Source organism: Artemia sp. Qi Xiang Cuo, chromosome 5, assembly GCF_049724085.1.
Source record: "Artemia sp. Qi Xiang Cuo chromosome 5, ASM4972408v1, whole genome shotgun sequence".
Classification (NCBI taxonomy): Eukaryota; Metazoa; Arthropoda; class Branchiopoda; order Anostraca; family Artemiidae; genus Artemia; species Artemia sp. Qi Xiang Cuo.
Window position 1 is genome coordinate 46,026,529 of NC_142798.1, and position 19,884 is coordinate 46,046,412.

At 35.8% G+C, this 19,884-nt stretch overlaps 1 protein-coding gene across 1 annotated transcript in view; it reads right to left on the reverse strand.

Annotated features, from left to right (window-relative positions):
- Positions 1-2,384: 2,384 nt before the first annotated feature.
- LOC148952185 (tribbles homolog 2-like) overlaps positions 2,385-19,884 on the reverse strand; it is a 62,342-nt gene continuing 44,842 nt past the window's right edge. Inside the window, exons 3-4 of the mRNA XM_089089647.1 lie at positions 8,737-8,934; positions 2,385-2,824 (exon numbers count right to left, since the gene is read on the reverse strand). Coding sequence (XP_088945773.1) covers positions 2,563-2,824; positions 8,737-8,934 — 460 coding nt within the window. The 3' untranslated portion in view covers positions 2,385-2,562. The remainder of the gene's footprint in view (positions 2,825-8,736; positions 8,935-19,884) is intronic.

Here is a 19,884-nt window from a genome sequence, read left to right on the forward strand (position 1 = left end):
ACTATCATCTTCTAGATTCAAAAGGGTAGAGACAGTGTTAATTTCATGATGCTTCTATTCTAATTTCTTCAATAAAGTAGTAAAAAAACTACAGCACTTTAAATCTAGAAGGAACAAAGTGATACTGTTTCACTAAAAGAAATCACGAAAAGAAAAACTCACCTAGCATCCCCTTTCAACCCTGCAGTGGCAAACCAACAAAATTTACTAAGGGGACTAGACCCCCTCAACAATTATCAAACCCCCTCTTTAATCAACATTTAATAAATAAGGAACCTATTACAAGTTGAAACGAGCCATTTGGAGCAGGCATGTACATAAGAGCTTGGTCTGGGGGCCCAATCAGAATAATAATGAGAGAAAAGTATTTAATAACTTGAATGAGAAGTGTCAAGAGTCTGGGAAAATTTATGATTTCAAGGGGGTACTCCAAAGCCCCCCTCCCCTCTTGCTGCAAACGTGCATCGTTTGGGGCTCAATAAAATCAAGATACAGGAAAAAATTTATGGAATTTTTTCCATTGCGATGAAGTACACCAATATAACTTCCTGGAGCATCTTTTCTTAAGTTTATTTTTATAAATCTGGCCTCAAAGTCACTCCTACTGATTAAAATTAGCCCTCATAGATCAATGCATTTAGATAATTTGCATTTTTGCAGTTTTACTACCGTCCTGGATCCCCTCAAGAGCCAAATGATGGGCGCATGGGCGTCACATGTGGAGAGCCACAGCCCCCCACACCCCTTACCAATAAGCTTGGCCAGATGATAGACATGCATAAAATGGCAGGGTCGAACACCGCAGTTTCTTTTCGTTTCACCGATTTTACACCAAGAACTTGCTTTCAGCCGTCAAAAAGAACCTGTCAGGCGGCAAAAACCCTGCCCCCTGCCCTCGGTAGTACTTTAGATGGTAAAACTTCGGTCGTATCACCATAAACGAGTAACTTGCAGCAATTTGAGATTTAAACATTGATCAGCAAATACAAGAATCTGGACATTCATGGACACATCTATTCATCTTACAGATTCCTAGCAAATCATCAAAGTGGAAGACCAAACAACCGGATTATACGAAGAAATAGGACGAAGGAGTTTTTCAGGCAAATATTTTCTCCTAAACAGACATATAATAGTAAATTACATCGACGTGTTTCAAAGCAAAGATGTGAAAAGTACAGTGAACAGAAAATCCTTCTCCCTTTTAATGAAAGCATCCCCCGTGTAGTTATTACGTCCAGTCAGGGATGTGGCCAAAATTTCAATCCCAAGGAAGTCAACTATTCTCATATGGGGGGGGGGGGGGTTGATAAAGTATGTGAATTTCAAATTTTGAAGGAAAGATGGTATAGATCCCTTTCCCCGGCTAAAACTATTAGCTCCAGTTACAGATGTACCAGGGAGAGGAAAAAAAATATGGTGCAAGAAAATACAAAAGATACAAATACAAAAATAGAAATACATCAGGTACAGTTATGCTTTTGAGGCTCGCCCTTATTGAAGATTTAGAAGCCTTTTACTCAAGTTTGCTGCCTCTTAAAAACAAGAACAAAAAAATAAACTCCAAAGCTAAACTTCATTTCATGAACTACCATTTTCATAAACTTGTCAAGGAAGAGACATACTTATTCCAGGTTATTATTTATTTCATTTATAGCTGAATTTTTCACAGCAAATATTTCTTTTCTCGCATCAATATATAAAGTCAAAGTAAGGAGGGCATGCTTTCAGTAAAGGGTGGATGCCATAATGCTCAAAACCAAATAGCGCATATGACATTTTTTACCCGTAATGGAATACTATAAAGCTCCTAAGAGTTCTCCGCAGCACGCTCTAAAATCTGAAATATCACATCAATAGATAATGAATATGTTTTCAATTTCAGTTTTTATCTGATATTTTTTAATCTATTGCAGACATATCTACTTCATACATATCAATATGCAGACATATCAATATCTAGTAACAATTGCATACATATCTACTTCATAAGAGGGAAAGGAAACCAGTCCTGATAAGGCCAAAACATGTGTCTAAATATTACCAAAGATGGTTGATAATATAGCTTAATCTTAAAAATGAAACCATATTATCGAACATCAGTCGTTCCCAATGGTTTTTGCCTATTAAATCATTAAAAAAAACAAAAAAAAAAACAAAAAAAAAAACGAAAGGTTCTAAAGCGTCGTTTTCGCTCTCCAGTAAAATTACGAATACGTGAGATACGCTCTTTGGTTTTGAACACTACATGACTATTTGCTTGATGGTGCTGAAAATTCGTTTAATTATGCAGGTTTTTTTTTTGTAAATGACAAGAGTAAAGAGAATGAAAAAAATTGCATTTAATAATTACGTTGACATGGCAACACAAAAAAGGCTAGAGACTGAATACTAGCAATTTTATTCAACTGTAATTGAAATCAAATTGTGAGGTACAGAAAGTAGCTGAGAGAAAAGCGAGTAAAACACTTCCCTAAAACCACAAAAACAGTTAAAATGCAATATCTTAAGACAGCTTAAAGCAACAAATCCGGCAGAAAAATCATAAACGAAAGATGAAATCTAATTAGCACTTGGAACAATCTGATCATTATTAATTTCATCAAAAACTTCCACACTGCCTGGTTTATCAATAATATCCTCACTTTCAGCAAACCATGGATGGGCAAGAAGGTCTTCTGCACTCAGTCGTTCAAGAGGGTCTTTGCGAAGTAAATTCCGAATCATGCATTTAGCATGAGATGAAAGGTCATCAGGCAGGTAGTAATGCCCCTGCAAAATCTTCGAAAAAAGGGCTAAGGGATTTTGGTCGTTGAACGGATACCTGAAAAGGACAACAGTTAATACATATTCTTAGTGCTGTCCAGACTCTTGAAAAATAAATGGCAAGAGGGACTAATAAACACTTCTCTCCTTGTGGCATACATGTGTCGACTAACAAAAAAGGGCTGGTCAGTTTTGGGACAAAACAGGTAACAGGACAAAAAATCAAGTCAACCAGTTTGTGCCAATTTTCAGAGGCAACGCTATAGCATTGCCTATAGTAAAGGTCATACGGCTCCAATGTTTTTTTATTACTTACTTATTTTTCCCAGAGGCACTTCATATGGAAGGGGTGGTCATATTAAATTCATAGAGCGCTGATTCGATTGGAAATCGAGAGTTCTATTGCCCTTTTTAAGGGTCAAAAATGATTGGAAGGTAACGAAAACTTCTTCCACGCCCACCATTTCCCCAAACACATCCAATCAAAATTTTGAGACAGCCATTTTGTTCTACGTAGTCGATTTCCACATAGGAATAATATTTTTGATGAGGACACTCCTCCCACAACCATCAGGACACGGGTTGTAAGTTATGCCCTGGGGGCATATAAGGTTTTTATAGAAGAATTTGTAATAGAAACTTCAAAAAGGGCTCATTCGATTGGAAATTCAAAGGGCTAGTGCCCTTTTTAATAGTTGAAAGTGACTGGAGGGAAACTAACCCCCTTCGCACGCCCACCTTTTCCTCAAACAAATCCAATCAAAATTTTAAGATAGTTATTTTGTTCAACGTGGTTGAAAATTCTGGAAATTAGGTCTTTTAGGATGACAACCCACCCTCCCACAGCCCTCGGCAAGGGTTGTAAGTTATACCCTGGGGGCATATAGTTTTTTATAGAAAGCGTTGTCGTAGAAACTTCAAAAAGGGCTCGTTCGATTGGATATTTAAATGGCTAGTGCCCTTCTTAACAGTCGAAAGTGATTGGAAGGCAACTAAAACCCCTTCCATGCCAACCATTTCCCCAAACACCTCCAATCAAAATTTTGAGATAGCCATTTTATTCAAGGTAGTTGAAAGTTCTGGAAATTATATCTTTGAACATAACACTCCCCCCACCTCAAGGTCTTCAGGGCAAGGGTTACAAATCATGCCCTGGGGGCATATATGGTTCTTATGGAAGGAATGCTCGTATAAACTTCAGACGGGACTCATTTGATTGGAAATTGTAAGTTCTATTTCACTTTTTAAGCGTCAAAAGATATTGAAGGGTAGCCAGCCCCCCCCCCCCCCGCCCCACGCCCTTTTTTCCCAAATGTATCTGATAAGAATTTTGAGATAGAAAAAAATAAAAATACTTCAAAAATCAAATAACAAAACTCCGGTGTCGACACAACCCACCAGGGCCCCGGGCAGGCGTTGTAAATTATGCCCTGATGGCATATATGGTTCTTATGGAAGGGATGCTCGTATAAACTTCAAAGAGGGCTCATTTGATTGGAAATTTAAAGTTCTAGTTCACTTATTAGGAGTCAAGAAGTTTAAGGACAATTAGCCCCCCCCCCCACACTCTTTCTCCCCAAACCCATCCGCTACAAATTTTGAGATAGCCAGTTTTTTTTAATATTGTTCAAAAATTAGATAACAAAAACTCCCTTTTTTCCCCTCCACCCCCTTTTTCCTCAAACCAATCTGATAAGAACTTTGAGATAGCCATTTATTTAAAAATAGTTCAAAGACCATACAACAAAAACTCCAGGGTCGACATAGCCCCCCAGGGCCCGAAGGCAGGCGTTGTATATTATGCCCTGGGGGAATATATGGTTCTTATGGAAGAGATGCTCGTAAAAATTTCAGAGAGGGCTAATTTGACTGGAAATTGAAAGTTCTAGTTCAGTTTTTAAGAGCCAAGAGATTGGAGTGCAACTAGCCCCCCCCCATGCCTCTTTTCCCGAATGGATCCGATACAAATTTTGACATACCCATTAAGTTAAAAATTGTTCAAAAGTCAGATAGCAAAAGGTCAGGTGTCGAAACCCCCCCCCCCCCCGGGCCCTGGGGCAGGCGTTGTAAGTTATGACCTGAGGTCATATATGGTTCTTATGAGAGGGACTCGTATAAACTTCAGAGAGGGCTCATTTGATTGGAAATTGAAAGATTGAGTTCACTTTTTAATAGTCAAACGAGATCCAAGGGCAACTAGCCCCCCCCCCCGCACGTTTTCTTTTTCCAAACCCATCTGATGAGACTTTTGAGATAGACATTTTGTTACGAAAAATAGTTCAAATGTCTGATAAGAAAAACTCCGGTGTCAATACAACCCCCAGGGCCCAGGAAAAGGCGTTCTAAGTTATGCCCTAAGGGCATGTATGGTTCTTATGAAAGGAATCCTCACATAAACTTCATAGAGAACTCAATTGATTGGAAATTGAAAGTTCTAGTTCAATTTTTAAGAGTCAAGAGATTTAAGGACGATTGCCCCCCCCCCCCGCTCTTTCTTCTTCAAACTCATCCGTTAAAAATTTTGAGATAGCCAGTTTTTTAAATATTGTTCAAAAATTAGATAACAAAAACTCCGGTGTCAACACATACCTCTAAGGCCCCGGGGGTAGGCGTTGTCCTGGCGGCGTGTATGGTTCTTAGGAAAGCGATGCTCGTATAAACTTCAGAGAGGGCTAATTTGATTGGAAATTGAAAGTTCTAGTTCACTTTTTAAGAGTCAAAAGATATCCGAGGGCAACTAGACCCCCCGCACACACACCCTTTTTTCCCAAGCCTATCCGATAAAATTTTTTAAATAGCCATTTCATTAAAAATAATTCAAAGATCAGATAAGAAAAACTCCTGTGTCGATGCGACCCCCTAGGGCCCGAAGGCAGGCGTTATAAGTAATGCTCTGGGGGATATATCGTTTTTATGGAAGGGACGGTCGTATAAACTTGGGAGAGGGTTCATTTGATTGGAAATTGAAAGTTCTCGTTCACTTTTTCAGAGTCAAAAGAGAAAGGAGGGCAACTAGCCCTCCCCCACACTCCACGCCCTAAATGCATCAGATAAAAATTTTGAGATAGAAATTTTGTTAAAAATATTTCAAAGTTCAGATAACAAAAAACTCGGTGTCGACACAGCCCCCCAGGGCCCAAGGGTAGGCGTTGTAAGTTATGCCCTGGGGGCATATATGGTTGTTATGGAAGGGATACTCGTATAAACTTCATAGAGGGCTCATTTTATTGGAAATTGAAAGTTGTAATTCACTTTTTAAGAATCAAAAGTAATTGGAGGGCAGATAGCCTCCCCCCACACTCCATTCATTTTTTCCCAGAGGCACTTCATATAGAAAGGGTCGTCGTATAAACTTCAAAGGGGGCTCATTTCCGAGGGGGCAAACTTTTTTCAATTCGATACTGTTACTTTGATACCAGTTTTGATACTTTGATGAACATCTGATTATTTTTTTTTTAAGTTTGATTTTCAAATAAAGAATTTTTTAAAACTTGGAACTTTTTGCAATAAAAACCGAACAAAAATTAATTTTAAAAAAACTCCGAAAAATAAGTTTTTCAAAGAAAAGTAAAGGCCATTTTAAACTTAAGCTCAGCAGATACACATACCTGTTAAAATTCAAACTCAAGACGACCAGAAATTACTATTAAAGAATAAATGAAACCCAAAACGTACAGAAATTAAATAAAATCTTAAAGCGAGTAATGCTTGGATTGAATATGAAAGTCAAGCTTAAAACGGAAAAAAATATCTTGCTATTGAAGTATAAAAGAAACTTAAAACGAACAGAAATTAAATAAACAATCAATGCAAACAAACAAACAATAGATATTAATGTAAATATGTAAATAAATCTTAGAACGAGTGAAACTTAAATTGAAAATGCAAATCAAGCTTGAAACGAACAAAAATGAACACAAACAAGAGATTGGGTATCGCCTCCTTCTCTCACTGTAAAAGTCTAAAACCTACTGCGTCATTGGCGCTTTACTGAAAACTATATGCGTCTTGAACAGTCTTGGATAATATTAACAACATCAAACTGAAAATTTATATATAATGATATTAGTTGTTGAAAGATCCATCAGTTCAAGAATTTATTTCACTCTAATTTTATTTTTATTTTCAATGATGTAAGAACTGGAAAAGAAAATATTTGTAATATAATTTGTTTTCAGTGAAGCGCAAATGAAGCAGTAGGCTATTGGTTTTTATTTACAGTTAAGGAAGGGGGCAGTATCCAAACTCTTGTTTGTAGTGAAACTATCTTCGTCTTGAACAAATTTAGAAAGAACTAATAAATTAAACTGAATATTTGATGTGTAATGATATTAATTGCTGAAAGCTCATCAGTTCAAAATTTTACTATCATTTTAATGTTTATTTTCAATATTAAGTTCAAAAGAAAATATTTGTCATCAAATTGGTTTTCAGAAAAGCGCCGATGACGTAGTAGGTTTTAGACTTTTACAGTGAGAGAAGGAGGCGATACACAAACTCTTGTTTGTATTGATTTTTGTTCGTTTCAAGCTTGATTTGCATATTCAATTTAAGTTTCACTCGTTTTAAGATTTATCTATTTATATTAGTATCTATTGTATGTTTTTTTGCATTGATTGTTTATTTAATTTCTGTTCGTTTTAAGTTTCATTTATACTTCAATAGCAAAATATTTTTTTTCGTTTCAAGCTTGATTTTCATATTCAATCTAAGCATTACTCGCTTTAAGATCTATTTATTCTTTTGTGTTATTACTTGTTGTATGTTTTTTCCTATGAGTGTTTATTTAATTTCTGTTTTGGGTTTCATTTATTCTTTAATAGTAATTTCTGGTCGTTTTGAGTTTGAATTTTAACAGGCTTTTGTATCTGCTGAGCTTAAGTTTAAAATGGTCTTTAGTTTTCTTTTCTTATTTTTCGAAGTTTTTTCTTTAATTAATTCATGGAAGTGACTATTAGGATTTGACAGACTGAAACCATCAGAATCATTGATTTTTTCTTCTGACAATGAAGTTTATTTAACTTCCTAAAAAAGTATCGTCTGGAAGTTAAAAAGGTTTTGAAAAAACTACTTTATTACTAGTTAAAGATTGAAACCTGAGTTAACTGAAGGATGCAGCAACAAAGATTAAGGCGAAACCTGTAGCATTTTATTTATTTTGTATTAACCTCATTCGATTGATTACAAGGAGGCATAACAGATAGTGTGTTGTTTTTTCTCTTTTCGGTAAGCAACCTTATTCATACATTCTATGAAATGATAAAAAAAACTAGTAAAGAGGTGAACAGAAAGTTTACTACCATACCCTTCTTTAATGCAGAAAATAGAAAATAACCTTAAATTTGGATTACAGATTTTTCTTTCCGAAGAACAGGTGAAAAAACAGGCACAAACCTTGTGAGATAAGTGATTTTCTGGCATCAAGGATTTGGCTTTTAACACCGCGAGTGTTTTTGGAGAACACCCAAAACATTTTGAAATCTACACTGAGATATGTTCCATGATTTGTCTTATACTTGGTTTTTCTTTTTTTTTTCTTTTTTTTCTTTTTTTTTGTGAATCACAACGAAATGCGACCAAAATCAAAAGCATTCAAACACCTAAGTAAAGAGCCTGTTCTTGAAAATCTTTTCTAAAGAATAAACAGGAGAAGATGTTAAATCAAGCAGGCAGCACATAGTAGGCAGCACATAGCCCGCAGTACAAAATTGCATCTATGGTGCATTTTAATTTTATGCAGTTCTGCCAAGCAAAAAAAATAAATAAAAACAAACTCAAAGATCAATCCACCAATAAGAGAGGCCAAACAACCCTTGGAGGTAGCAGATAATATTACAAAACAGCTGTCTGTTTATAGAGGGGGAACGAACGAAAATGAGGCCACTAGAGTCAAATCATCGACAATCTCATTTTTATGACTGACTCCACAAGCGCACGCATGCATTGAAATATCGCTTAAATTAAACTTACCTTCCAATAAGAACAGTGTAGATAATAACTCCAAGCCCCCAAATGTCAGCCTTGAAACCGGAATAAGAGCCTCCGCGGCTTGAACAAATGGCTTCTGGTGATAAGTACGCGGGATGACCAACTCGTCGATAGCTCTGAATATCGTTACCTGTTTGAAGGATGGTTGCATCTTCAAGAGTTTCTAATACTATCTTCGTTCTAAATAAAAAAAAATTAAAAAATGAATTAGCAAACAACCAATATTCAACTTTGTTTCAAAATAAGAAGCATTGCAACATGTGTCAAGCTTATTAAAATTGAGATAAAGCAAATTCGAAATTTCATTAACCGATTAGATTAAGTGCATGTGTTCAGACAGCCACCATTTTAGAGGATGGGAAATGGGTTTTTTTTTTAGGAGGAGGGGACTGAAAACTTAAAGATACATTTTTAAGCATAGATATCCTGCATTTTTCTTAGAGGAGGGACGCGGTGGTTCGATACTTTAGACAGATCAGAGGAAATTAATCCCCGATTTCCCTTGATATTGGGTTAAAACACTGTAATTTTACATGCATACCGAAGGTCAAGAGGTACGTAAGCACGGTTTAAGACACGACACAGGACTAGTGACAGCAGCATTGAGAAGCAGACATAGGGCTTGGAGACAGTAAGCTGAATGCACCAAAGATTATACAGAACTCAGAAGCTGTTCTGTCCATGACAACATTGTGACTAATAGAAACATCTTTATGACCTTTTGGCCATTTACGTTTTTTATGACAATTTTCATGGCAACGAGCCGCTAAAAACTTCATTAGTCGGTGGCGTGACTCTATAAGCTCAACCAGACTGGCAGACTATAAGCTCAGCTAGCTCTAAATAGTTGCCTGGAGAAATCTGGGGAAGGTAAACAGGAAGGGTGTGTGAAAGTTGCACTTCGTGGCTGAAGGGCCGTGAAACGGAGATCAGCAAATCTGGTAGGGGCATTAAAGTCCAGTGCCGTATTCTTTACGTTTTTTTTACATTTATGTTAAGCCTGTTGAAGAGCTAGGCGGGTCCCCCCGTCGATATTAGACTTTCAATTGGGTAATTGGTAACTTTTTAGTCATGGATGCATTGAATAAATTTCTAATTCTGATACCAGTTCTTGGTTTATTTGAATGTACTGTTTCCATATACTGTTTCTACAAATTATGTACATACAAAAAATACAGTCAGTCCAAACGTTGCACCACTTCTACTAAATATATAATTGAGCACGACCCCATTATTCAACTGAATCACAATCCGTCTCTGGTCCCATATTACCCTCGCACCCAACTTGCGTCCCGTTGAATCCCCCATTATATGTCTTCGAAACTATGCAAGTGAGAAATGATACTTCTCTATTTGTACGGGGGGGGGTACCTAAGGATTTGTCTAGGGGTCACCAACAAAAAGGCACTTAGAGCCTAAATGTCAAACATTTCATGGAAAGACACCCAGTGAAGGAAGGGGACATGTACGTATTTTTCTATTCACCCCTAATCACACGGATAGAATGGTTATAACATATAATCAGTTGGAGGTAATACACTTTGAGATTGCTTCTGCAGTACGTTAAATTCCTGATCTGCAGTGGTGGGACCCACTGTATTTCTTGAGGCCACAATAACTTCAATGATTTGAATAATATGAAAATTGCCACACGTAATTTTACGAAGTTGAAAGACACCTATCGTATTGACATTTTGATTGACAAATTCAGACATTTTGAACTAGACTTGTTACGTATATCAAACAGTAAGATGTGCAAAAACTGTAGTTCGACCTCGCTTTCTAGGGCTATTAAGAAAAAATGTCAGAATAGATGGATCACATTCTATGGAAGAAGAAAAATAGGTCGCCAAAAATCGTACTTTTTAGCCATCCATCTGGGACTGAACAAAAAGATGCTCGTTCCCCAACAGAATGGGAAGATATCGTGAGAATGGATTTTAAGGAAATTGGAACTACAAGGGAAGGGGTAATCAGTGAAGCTTTGAATAGATTGGAATGAAGGAGGACCGTGCAGCTTTGTTGGCCTCAAGGTTGCAGTGAGTAGTTAGTAGCGCATTAGTTTTAGAACTGTTTCGGCTTTGATGGCACCCCTAGTGATATTGCGACCCCCAGCTAGCCCCCATTTTGTTGATTCTCACCTGTGATTTATTGTTGATGTTTCTATAAAGTCTGATATTCGCAGTGTATATTTAAAATAAGTAAAAATGTTTTTCTGAACGCGCAAAATATTGGAAGTGCAAGACTCCAGTATTTCTGGCGATGAAATTATTATTTTATCTGCTTAGCGTGTATGTGCGCCTAACTGAAAAAAATATGAAAATTTGAAACTTAACGTAAAAACAGTGCACGAGTCTATTTTCTATGTTTCCGAAGTTAAGTAAAAAACCTTTTTTTACGTTCACCCCGAGGCACAAAACCCAGTAATGTAATGTTTTAGTGTGGAAAACCACGCAAGGCACTTAAATGCATATAATAGCACTACATATTGAAAACGTTCTCTTTCATCCTAGCCGATTCATGCCAAAAGGCTTGAAAAAATTTGAGCAACACATTAACAGATGAGTTAAAAAACGGCTAAAACATTCAAAAAGCGGATCGGGAGAGAGAAAAAAAAACGGAAAAAAAAACCCAACAAAATTGGGAGTTGCTCGGTATGAAATGATCTCTCTTTTGGTCCCTTGCAGAGATCAAGGAGGCACACTTGTGCCTCTATAAAGAGGCGACCCACCACAATGTTAAGCGATTTCAGGTCCCAGAGGTCGCAGAGAGACGGCGAAGATCGCATTTTGTAGCCCAAGCTCAAACTAAGAAACGTGCAAAATTTCATCTTCCTCCGACTTTATGTTCACGGGGTAAACTGGGCCGGAAGTTTCGACCCTCCCACCACAGCCCCCCTTTAACGTTGTCCGATTGGGCTGAAATTTAAAGGTTAAGCTTTCCTATGGCTTGGGAGCTTATCCTCGAAATTTCAGCTCAATCCGATCACTCCTTCCCTGTTTTCAAAAAACCAAATATAGCCACTTAAAATTCATTATTTGAAAAAAACTACGTTTTCTAAAGAGTTAAAGAGGCTGAGTTACAGAGTCGAACCTTAAAACGTACAGGGGTTAGGAGGCACAGTGGAGGGGCTGCCGCCCCCCCCCCCAAACCCCCCGGTTTCGCAGCCTTTAAATAATAAAAAAAAAGTTTTTTAAACTGAAAATAAGGAGCGACATTAAATATTAAATCGAACAGAAATTATTCCGTATATGAAAGGGGCTGTGCCCTCCTCAACGCCTCGCTCTTTACGTTAAAGTTTGACTTTCTCACAACTCTTTTTTTTAAACAATAAAAACTTTAGCGTAAAGAGCGAGGCGTTGAGGAGGACACAGCCCCTTTCATATACGGAATAATTTCTGTTCGTTTTAAGATTTAATGTCGCTCCTTACTTTCAGCTTAAAAAACTTCTTTTTTTTTATTTAAAGGCTGCGAAAGCCGGGGGTTTGGGGGGCGGCAGCCCCCAACTGTGCCTCCTAATCCCTGTACGTTTTAAGGTTCGACCTTGTAACTCAGCCTCTACGTTTTCTAAAGAGTTAAAGAGGCTGAGTTACAAGGTCGAACCTTAAAACGTACAGGGATTAGGAGGCACAGTTGGGGGCTGCCGCCCCCCCAAACCCCCGCTTTCGCAGCCTTTAAATAACAAAAAAAAGTTTTTTAAACTGAAAGTAAGGAGCGACATTAAATCTTAAAACGAACAGAAATTATTCCGTATATGAAAGGGGCTGTGCCCTCCTCAACGCCTCGCTCTTTACGTTAAAGTTTGACTTTCTCACAACTCTTTTTTTAAACAATAAAAACTTTAGCGTAAAGAGCGAGGCGTTGAGGAGGGCACAGCCCCTTTCATATACGGAATAATTTCTGTTCGTTTTAAGTTTTAATGTCGCTCCTTACTTTCAGCTTAAAAAACTTTTTTTTATTTAAAGGCTGCGAAAGTGGGGGGTTTGGGGGGCGGCAGCCCCCCCAACTGTGCCTCCTAATCCCTGTACGTTTTAAGGTTCGACCTTGTAACTCAGCCTCTTTAACTCTTTAGAAAACGTAGTTTTTTCAAATAATTTGAAGAAAAGCACCGAATGTTTCGGTTAATAGTAGGGGAACTGCAATATATGAGGCAGATGGTGAACTAAAAAAAGTCATGTGTCCATATCAATAATCAATAGAATATAATACATCAACCGATTGTACCAATGTAGAATCTGCATGTGTTGGGGCAGATCCACCCAAGGAAAATATAAGAAAGTGGAAACTTAAATTCAGGGATTTATGATGGAGGGAGTAACAAGAAATGGGTTCAGAGAACCAGTGAGAAGGGGTCCTTCGAGCCGATCTCGGGACGGGGACTTAAATTCCCTTTGTGTGCAAGTATGTATAATAGTAGTAGTATGTGTTTACATACACACGTCTCCTTTTTTCCTTCGCCGCTATTGGAGCATTGGAACATCAGAAATAGAACACAATTAAAGAGTTCATTTGAAAGCTATTTTTTATATCTACGTATTCTTCATAAATTTGGCTTGATAAGACCATCATGAAGTACCACATTGACACCAAAATTATTGTATATACCTTCTCACAGGCCCAGTAATATTTGTGAATCGTTTGTTGACTAGCAGAACTAGCAGACTATTGCAACACCGTAGAGAAATACTTAATGGCTGAATTCAAAACTCTTGATTATATCAACATACTTTTTGAAGATTTGTCTAGACAAAGCCATCAAGTGTCACAGGCACATATCACCGAAAATGGCAACTTTCAGCGCCATCTCTGCAGTTAAAAGGCTGGGAAGCATAAAAAGGTACCATTACAATCTCCATGGTTGAAAATCCCTGAAAGGAGGTTTACAACTCCCCCTCCCAGCCCCCTTAGTAAGTGAAACGAAAAATCATGTTCGCATAAAAAAAAAACTAGTTTTGGAATAAGAACTGTTAATTATGTTTATCTTAACAGTAAAAGTTAATATTAAAAGATGAAAGTTATTGTTACAAGTTAAAAATGTTAAAATATCCCATTTTAACGAAGAAAAACATGTTGACTTCTTTAGTTTCTTCGACTAAGTTGGAGAAGATCTTTTTGTAAGGTTTACTGTGTATATTTTGAGAACCTAAACATTTTGTAAGGTTTACATTGTATATTTTTAGAACCTAAAATTGAATAAAATTATTAAAAAACAAAGTCTTTTCGAAAAGAGCAGAGAGCGAAGTTGAAACTTAAGACGAACAAACATCATTTTTTCGAAGTTTATATTATATTATATATATATATATATATATATATATATATATATATATATATATATATATATATATATATATATATATATATATATATATATATATATATATATATATATATATATATATATATATAATGTCCGCAAAATATATAATATATACTTATGTCCGCAAATTTGTAAATGTCGACATTCACCGATGAATGTCCGATATACCTTTTTTTTCTCATTAGATTTACTTAGCGTTGACAGTCTATTTTTCAATTTAATGCAAGGTTTGATGATGACAGGTTAGGTTAGAATAGATTGGGTTTGGTTAGATGAGGTTAGGTTAGCTTAATTTAGGTTTTTAACCCATTTCTGATATATGGAACCAAATTTAACCTAACCTAATCTAAACTAACATAATCTACCCTAAACCTAACTTTAACTTTTACCATCATAGCTTGCATTAGATTGAAAAATCTGACTCGCACAGCTAATTGAATTCAAGCAGTGAAAAAGGAATTTCGATGTCAACATTAACCAGATTTCGAAAATTCACGGTAACATACACATATATATATATATATATATATATATATATATATATATATATATATATATATATATATATATATATATATATATATATATATATATATATAAGTATACCATATATTAAATACGTAACCTAACCTAACCTAGGTACCCCCCCCCCCTAAACCCCAAAAAACAACAGTTTAAATATCGTAAACGCAATGAAAACTACTCTGCATTCCAATTCCTAGTAGCGGTGTCTTGAAATAACCAGTCTGGCGTGTATCTGTAGTGTCTCCAGTTTGACACTCCATACTACAGTATATAAAAGAGTACGTTTAATGCGCAAGTACCCAAATTTGCTTTCATCAGTTTTGTCAATAAATATTGCTTTAAAAACAACGTAAAAAAATTCGTGAATATTGTTTCAGAAATGTCACACCTGAAAAGTACCTAAAGTGGACAACAGGCATACAGGAAGGAAGTCGTTAAAAGAAAGAAGAATGGGATAATCTGAAGAATATTACAGAAAGCGATCAAAACATAAAAAAAAAGAAGTTTATATTCCAGGAGACCCAATAACTACGGGCCATTCAGACAATAAAAGAGTCCATGCTTTCGTAGATGTTCAAACATAACGTCATGAAATATTTATCAAAAGTGTCGCAAAATTTGCAGCATTTCAAAAATTTAAACCAGAAACCAAGTAACTTAATCGATAATATAATAACACGTCTTTTTTTATGGCAATAATCGAACAGAAGTTAAATTTAGAGATTGAGCAATAATGAGCTAAACTTCTGTGTAACTGACACAGACCTATTGCTTAAACGTATTCCACAGGAAACACCTGCGAATTACGAAATAAAACTGCAGGGGAAAAGTAACGCAACATGCTGAAATTCTTACGAAAACCATCAGCATAAATAACACGTAATTCATTTCGTCATCTCTGCAAAACGATCTTGCTGGAAAAGACCATACAATAGCGCAATTACACACACACGGCCCACTAAACAACTAAAATTCGAATGAACGTAACAACTTAGGAGGTATACTTTTATATAAGATTATATAAATATATATATAGGTCTCTTTCAGTGACCTCTGGGATTTTATTATGGAAACATTGAAACACTTTTTCTATTTAATTTTTAATAGTTTGAATAGTTTGCATGTGTTTCAAAAGTTTTACATGACAGAGGGTGACCATAAAGATTTTATGGTAGAGGCTTCGCCATACTTGGTAAAGAATGTAAAGCTTCAAAACTCGTTAAGGCATGTGGTATTTCTTCTTAAGAGCCCTAAATGGAAGGTTCCACTTCGAAATATTTTGCGGGATTTAAGGTGCTTTTGCTGGTAAATTTACAACGACTTGCATTTATTGATGACGACTTTGCATGGATTTGGACATTTCTATTTGGTTGACGGTTCGGGTATACTGTTTGGTCCTAGGTAGTTGGATAGATGGGTAAGGTAAAAGCCTCGTTCAAGTGCACATTTGTCTAATTTGGTGTATTTGGACGACATTTTTTTTTTTTTTTTTTTGTTTTTTTTTGCCAAGTAATTACCTCTTAAACATAATATATATATATATATATATATATATATATATATATATATATATATATATATATATATATATATATATATATATATATATATATATATATATATATATATATATATATATATATATACATATATATATTATATATCTTTTTTTATAAAATATATATTTGACAGACGAAACTTCAGAAATTTTTTTTTATAAGCAAAAAAGGGAAATCCTCTATATGGGTAATTCATCCCAAATAGACATCAAGTCCCTCCAAGTATTTTTCTTAATGAGGGTATTCTTACTCAAACATTTAAAGCCATGACTTCTAACATGTTTTGACATCCAGTCACGTACGGTACTGTATCTACATGTCCTACATGTGGGGTACGTTGAGGAATTAACCACCACCTACAAGAAAAAGAAATCCTTTTCTTTTACATAATATTATTGTGCTTTTGTTTTAGAGTATAAATATTATAATTTCCTTCCTTATGTTAACGAAAGATGGGCTGAACATTCTGAGGCTGACTTTTGTGCGTGGCTCGGTATGAGTTTTAAATTTTTTTGTTACCCACCTTATGAAAAAAAGAATTTATTCAAAAAATAAAATTTAAAATAGAAATCCAGTTATTTGTTTGCTTATTTTACACTCAGCAATTTCAAGAGGATAAATAAGTGATTATAATAAGTGATAATAAGTGATAAATAAGTGATATTATAAATATAGTGAGTGATATTATAAATATAGTGATAAATATAGTGAGAAATAAGTGATAATCCTATTAATTAATTTCCAACTTTAGAAACGGAAGTAATGTTTTTTCTTCATTTCGTCCCTCCAATAAAAAGTTGAAAATATTTAGGTACTTCTCAATTACACAATAACCCCTCGAGAACTTGTGACGCAAAAAACTAGTCAAGCAACTTCTTTAACCAGACAATTGCTATTGCTCCCTAGGCAAACAGGGGGTTCTCACTCCGTGTACAATATTTCTTTGGGGTTGAGGGGCAAAAAGAAGTACCTAGGTTACGTATTTAATATAGGCCTAATACGCTCTGGGCGCCCCCCTTCCATAATTTTTTGTGGCAGTTTTCATAAATTTTTTTACTAAAATATTGTATTTGCGTCATATTTTGTTTTATTTCATTAGCATTCACCAAACTTCACTTCTCGATTGGCTATTATATAATTGACAAGTAACAATCTTTAAGCCAGGAGGTTGGTTTGAAGTACCCTGAGAGAATTCCAATACCTAGCAAAGATAACAACCCAATACATAGGAACAGGTGATAAAGCTACTTGAAAGAGTACACACATACAACTATGCGTTATTCCCAGGGCAAAACAAATGTTAAAAGAAAATATAATATAAAAAAATCGTTGGAATTTCAATTTTTTTTTTTGCAATCCGGCAAAACCGTTGTACGACCGATGCCAAGTCGCAACCCACAACATGGGAAACGCTCTCATGTGCTATTAACATATATACTATTTGATATCTTGATTGTGAACGTTTTCTAATCCCCCCATTGCTTAACTTGCATTTTTCTAGAAGAACACAAGTGCTAATACAGTAGATAAACAACGCATTATAATCTAATATCTAGAAATGCCCAGGCTTCGACGGTCTCAATCGGAGCCCCCTCGCCGGGTATCCTACAAGCTTGCCCTTTTACTCTGCCCTAGTCATACATACGATTTAAACACACTGTATTGTCTTCTTTCACTCCAATAAGCCCCACAGCCTAACGTTGATAATACTACCTCGTAGCCTCATAATATCGCAGCATAATATTACCAAAAACTCGCAGAAACACGTGATTTGTCAAAAAATCTAAAAATTTGAACTTAAAATCATAAACGAGGATTTAGAAAACTATTCAAGGCTTCAAAGAAGCAAGAAAAAAAAACAAGAAAAAAACACCGATTCCAAATTGTAAAAAAAACAAAAGCCGTTAGCAATTTTTACGATGAAGAAACTTACAAGTTTTATTTTTACTCTTCGAATTCTGAATTTCACACAATTTTTACAAGCAACGTTTCGAACTACCTGAGGAATTTACCAACAATTGATACAAATAATTTTCTTTTGCTTCGCGCAAATATTGGTAGCGCAATTGTTACTAACAGTCCTGCTAGGACAGTGGAAAAATACCTTAAAGCGAGAACAACAATAACTTAATCTAAAAATAGAGAGTAACAATAGCCTGATCTAAAAATAAGTTTAACCGCGAGAATGATCGAGCACAAGCATTTTTACGGTTGCTACCCGGCTAAAAATAAAACCTGCGAGCTATATTTCTTACAAAAATAGACCATAATAAAAAACCTTTTGTATATTTAAAGGAATCAGTGGTACCGTTCTGTTCATTTTTAGATGACAGAAAATTAATTAAATTTAACCGCAATTTAGCACGACAGAACAACTGTTATCTAATAGTCATTTTCTTCTTTTTAATTCCCAGAACTATTGTAACTTAGTGTTGTAACGATTCGAACAAGAGAACAGTGGAAACCATTTTTTACGTTGAAAACCAATCGCAGAACGTAGTCTACATTGGATTTGAACTAATATTAAATAACAAAAAACAACTTTTTGCAACTGAAAGTAAGGAGAAACACTAAAACTCAAAACGAACAGAAATTGTTCGGTTTATGAAGGGGTTGCCCCTCCTCAATAACTTTACCTTGCTCTTCAAGCTAAAGTTTTAAGCACTTTAAAAAAAAAGCTCCCTATTCTAATTAAACGGCCTTGGTGTTTCAGGAGTCGTTCTTAAAATTGTGACAAACAGTTAATCTTTAGCGTAAAGAGCACGGTATTGAGGAGGGGGCAGCCCCTTCATACACGGAATAATTCCAGCTCGTTTTGAGTTTTAATGTTGCTCCTTACATTCAGATAAAAAAAAAACTTTTTTTATTTAATTTCTTATCGTTTTTCAAATAATGCCGGTAAATCTAGCTCACCTTCCATGAAACACCCCCCCCCCCTTCAAGGGAAAGTTCTCCGTGGAAAGTTCCTCCCACATAAAATACCCCCTTCCCCCTAAAATTCCTTCCGGAAAATTCCGTCCTCGCTGAACCCCCGCCCCTCCATAACATTAATTCAAGAAGATTCAACCTGAAAAATTCTCCTTAGCATACTTTCATTTGAAAAGACACTAAGTTCTAATCGTTTTTCCAATCACTCCAAAAATCCCCCCTTCAGTGGAAAATATTTCCCGGAAATCTAAACATGCAGAAAATTTCCCCCGGAGTGATCGATAAAGAGGAATTGAGCAGGCAAAGAGAAATAAGACAAATAAAAACAAATTTCGTATAGGAATTCTGTCAAATCCCCCGGATATTTCCCTCCACACGCAAAATTTGGGGACTAGTTGCCCTCCAATCTTTTCAATCACTAAAAAAGGGCACTAGAACTTTTGATGTCCGTTCAAACGAGCCCTCTCCCTATGTTCTAGGACCATTTGTTCAATACGATCACCCCTGGAAAAAAAGCAAATATATACACATCCGTGATCTTTCTTCTGACAAAAAATACAAAATTCCACATTTTAAAAGATAGGAGCTTGAAACCTCTACATTAGGGTTCTCTGATTCGCTGAACCTGATGGTGCGATTTCCATTAAGATTCTTTGACTTTTAGAGGGTGTTCTCCCCCTTGTTCGAAAATCCGGCGCATATTAGTAGTGTTATGTTCCATTTTGGAGGGACGTATAGGAAAACATTTCTACGAGACATATACACCTTTTCAAAGAGTGAGTAGTCCCTCGCATCTAT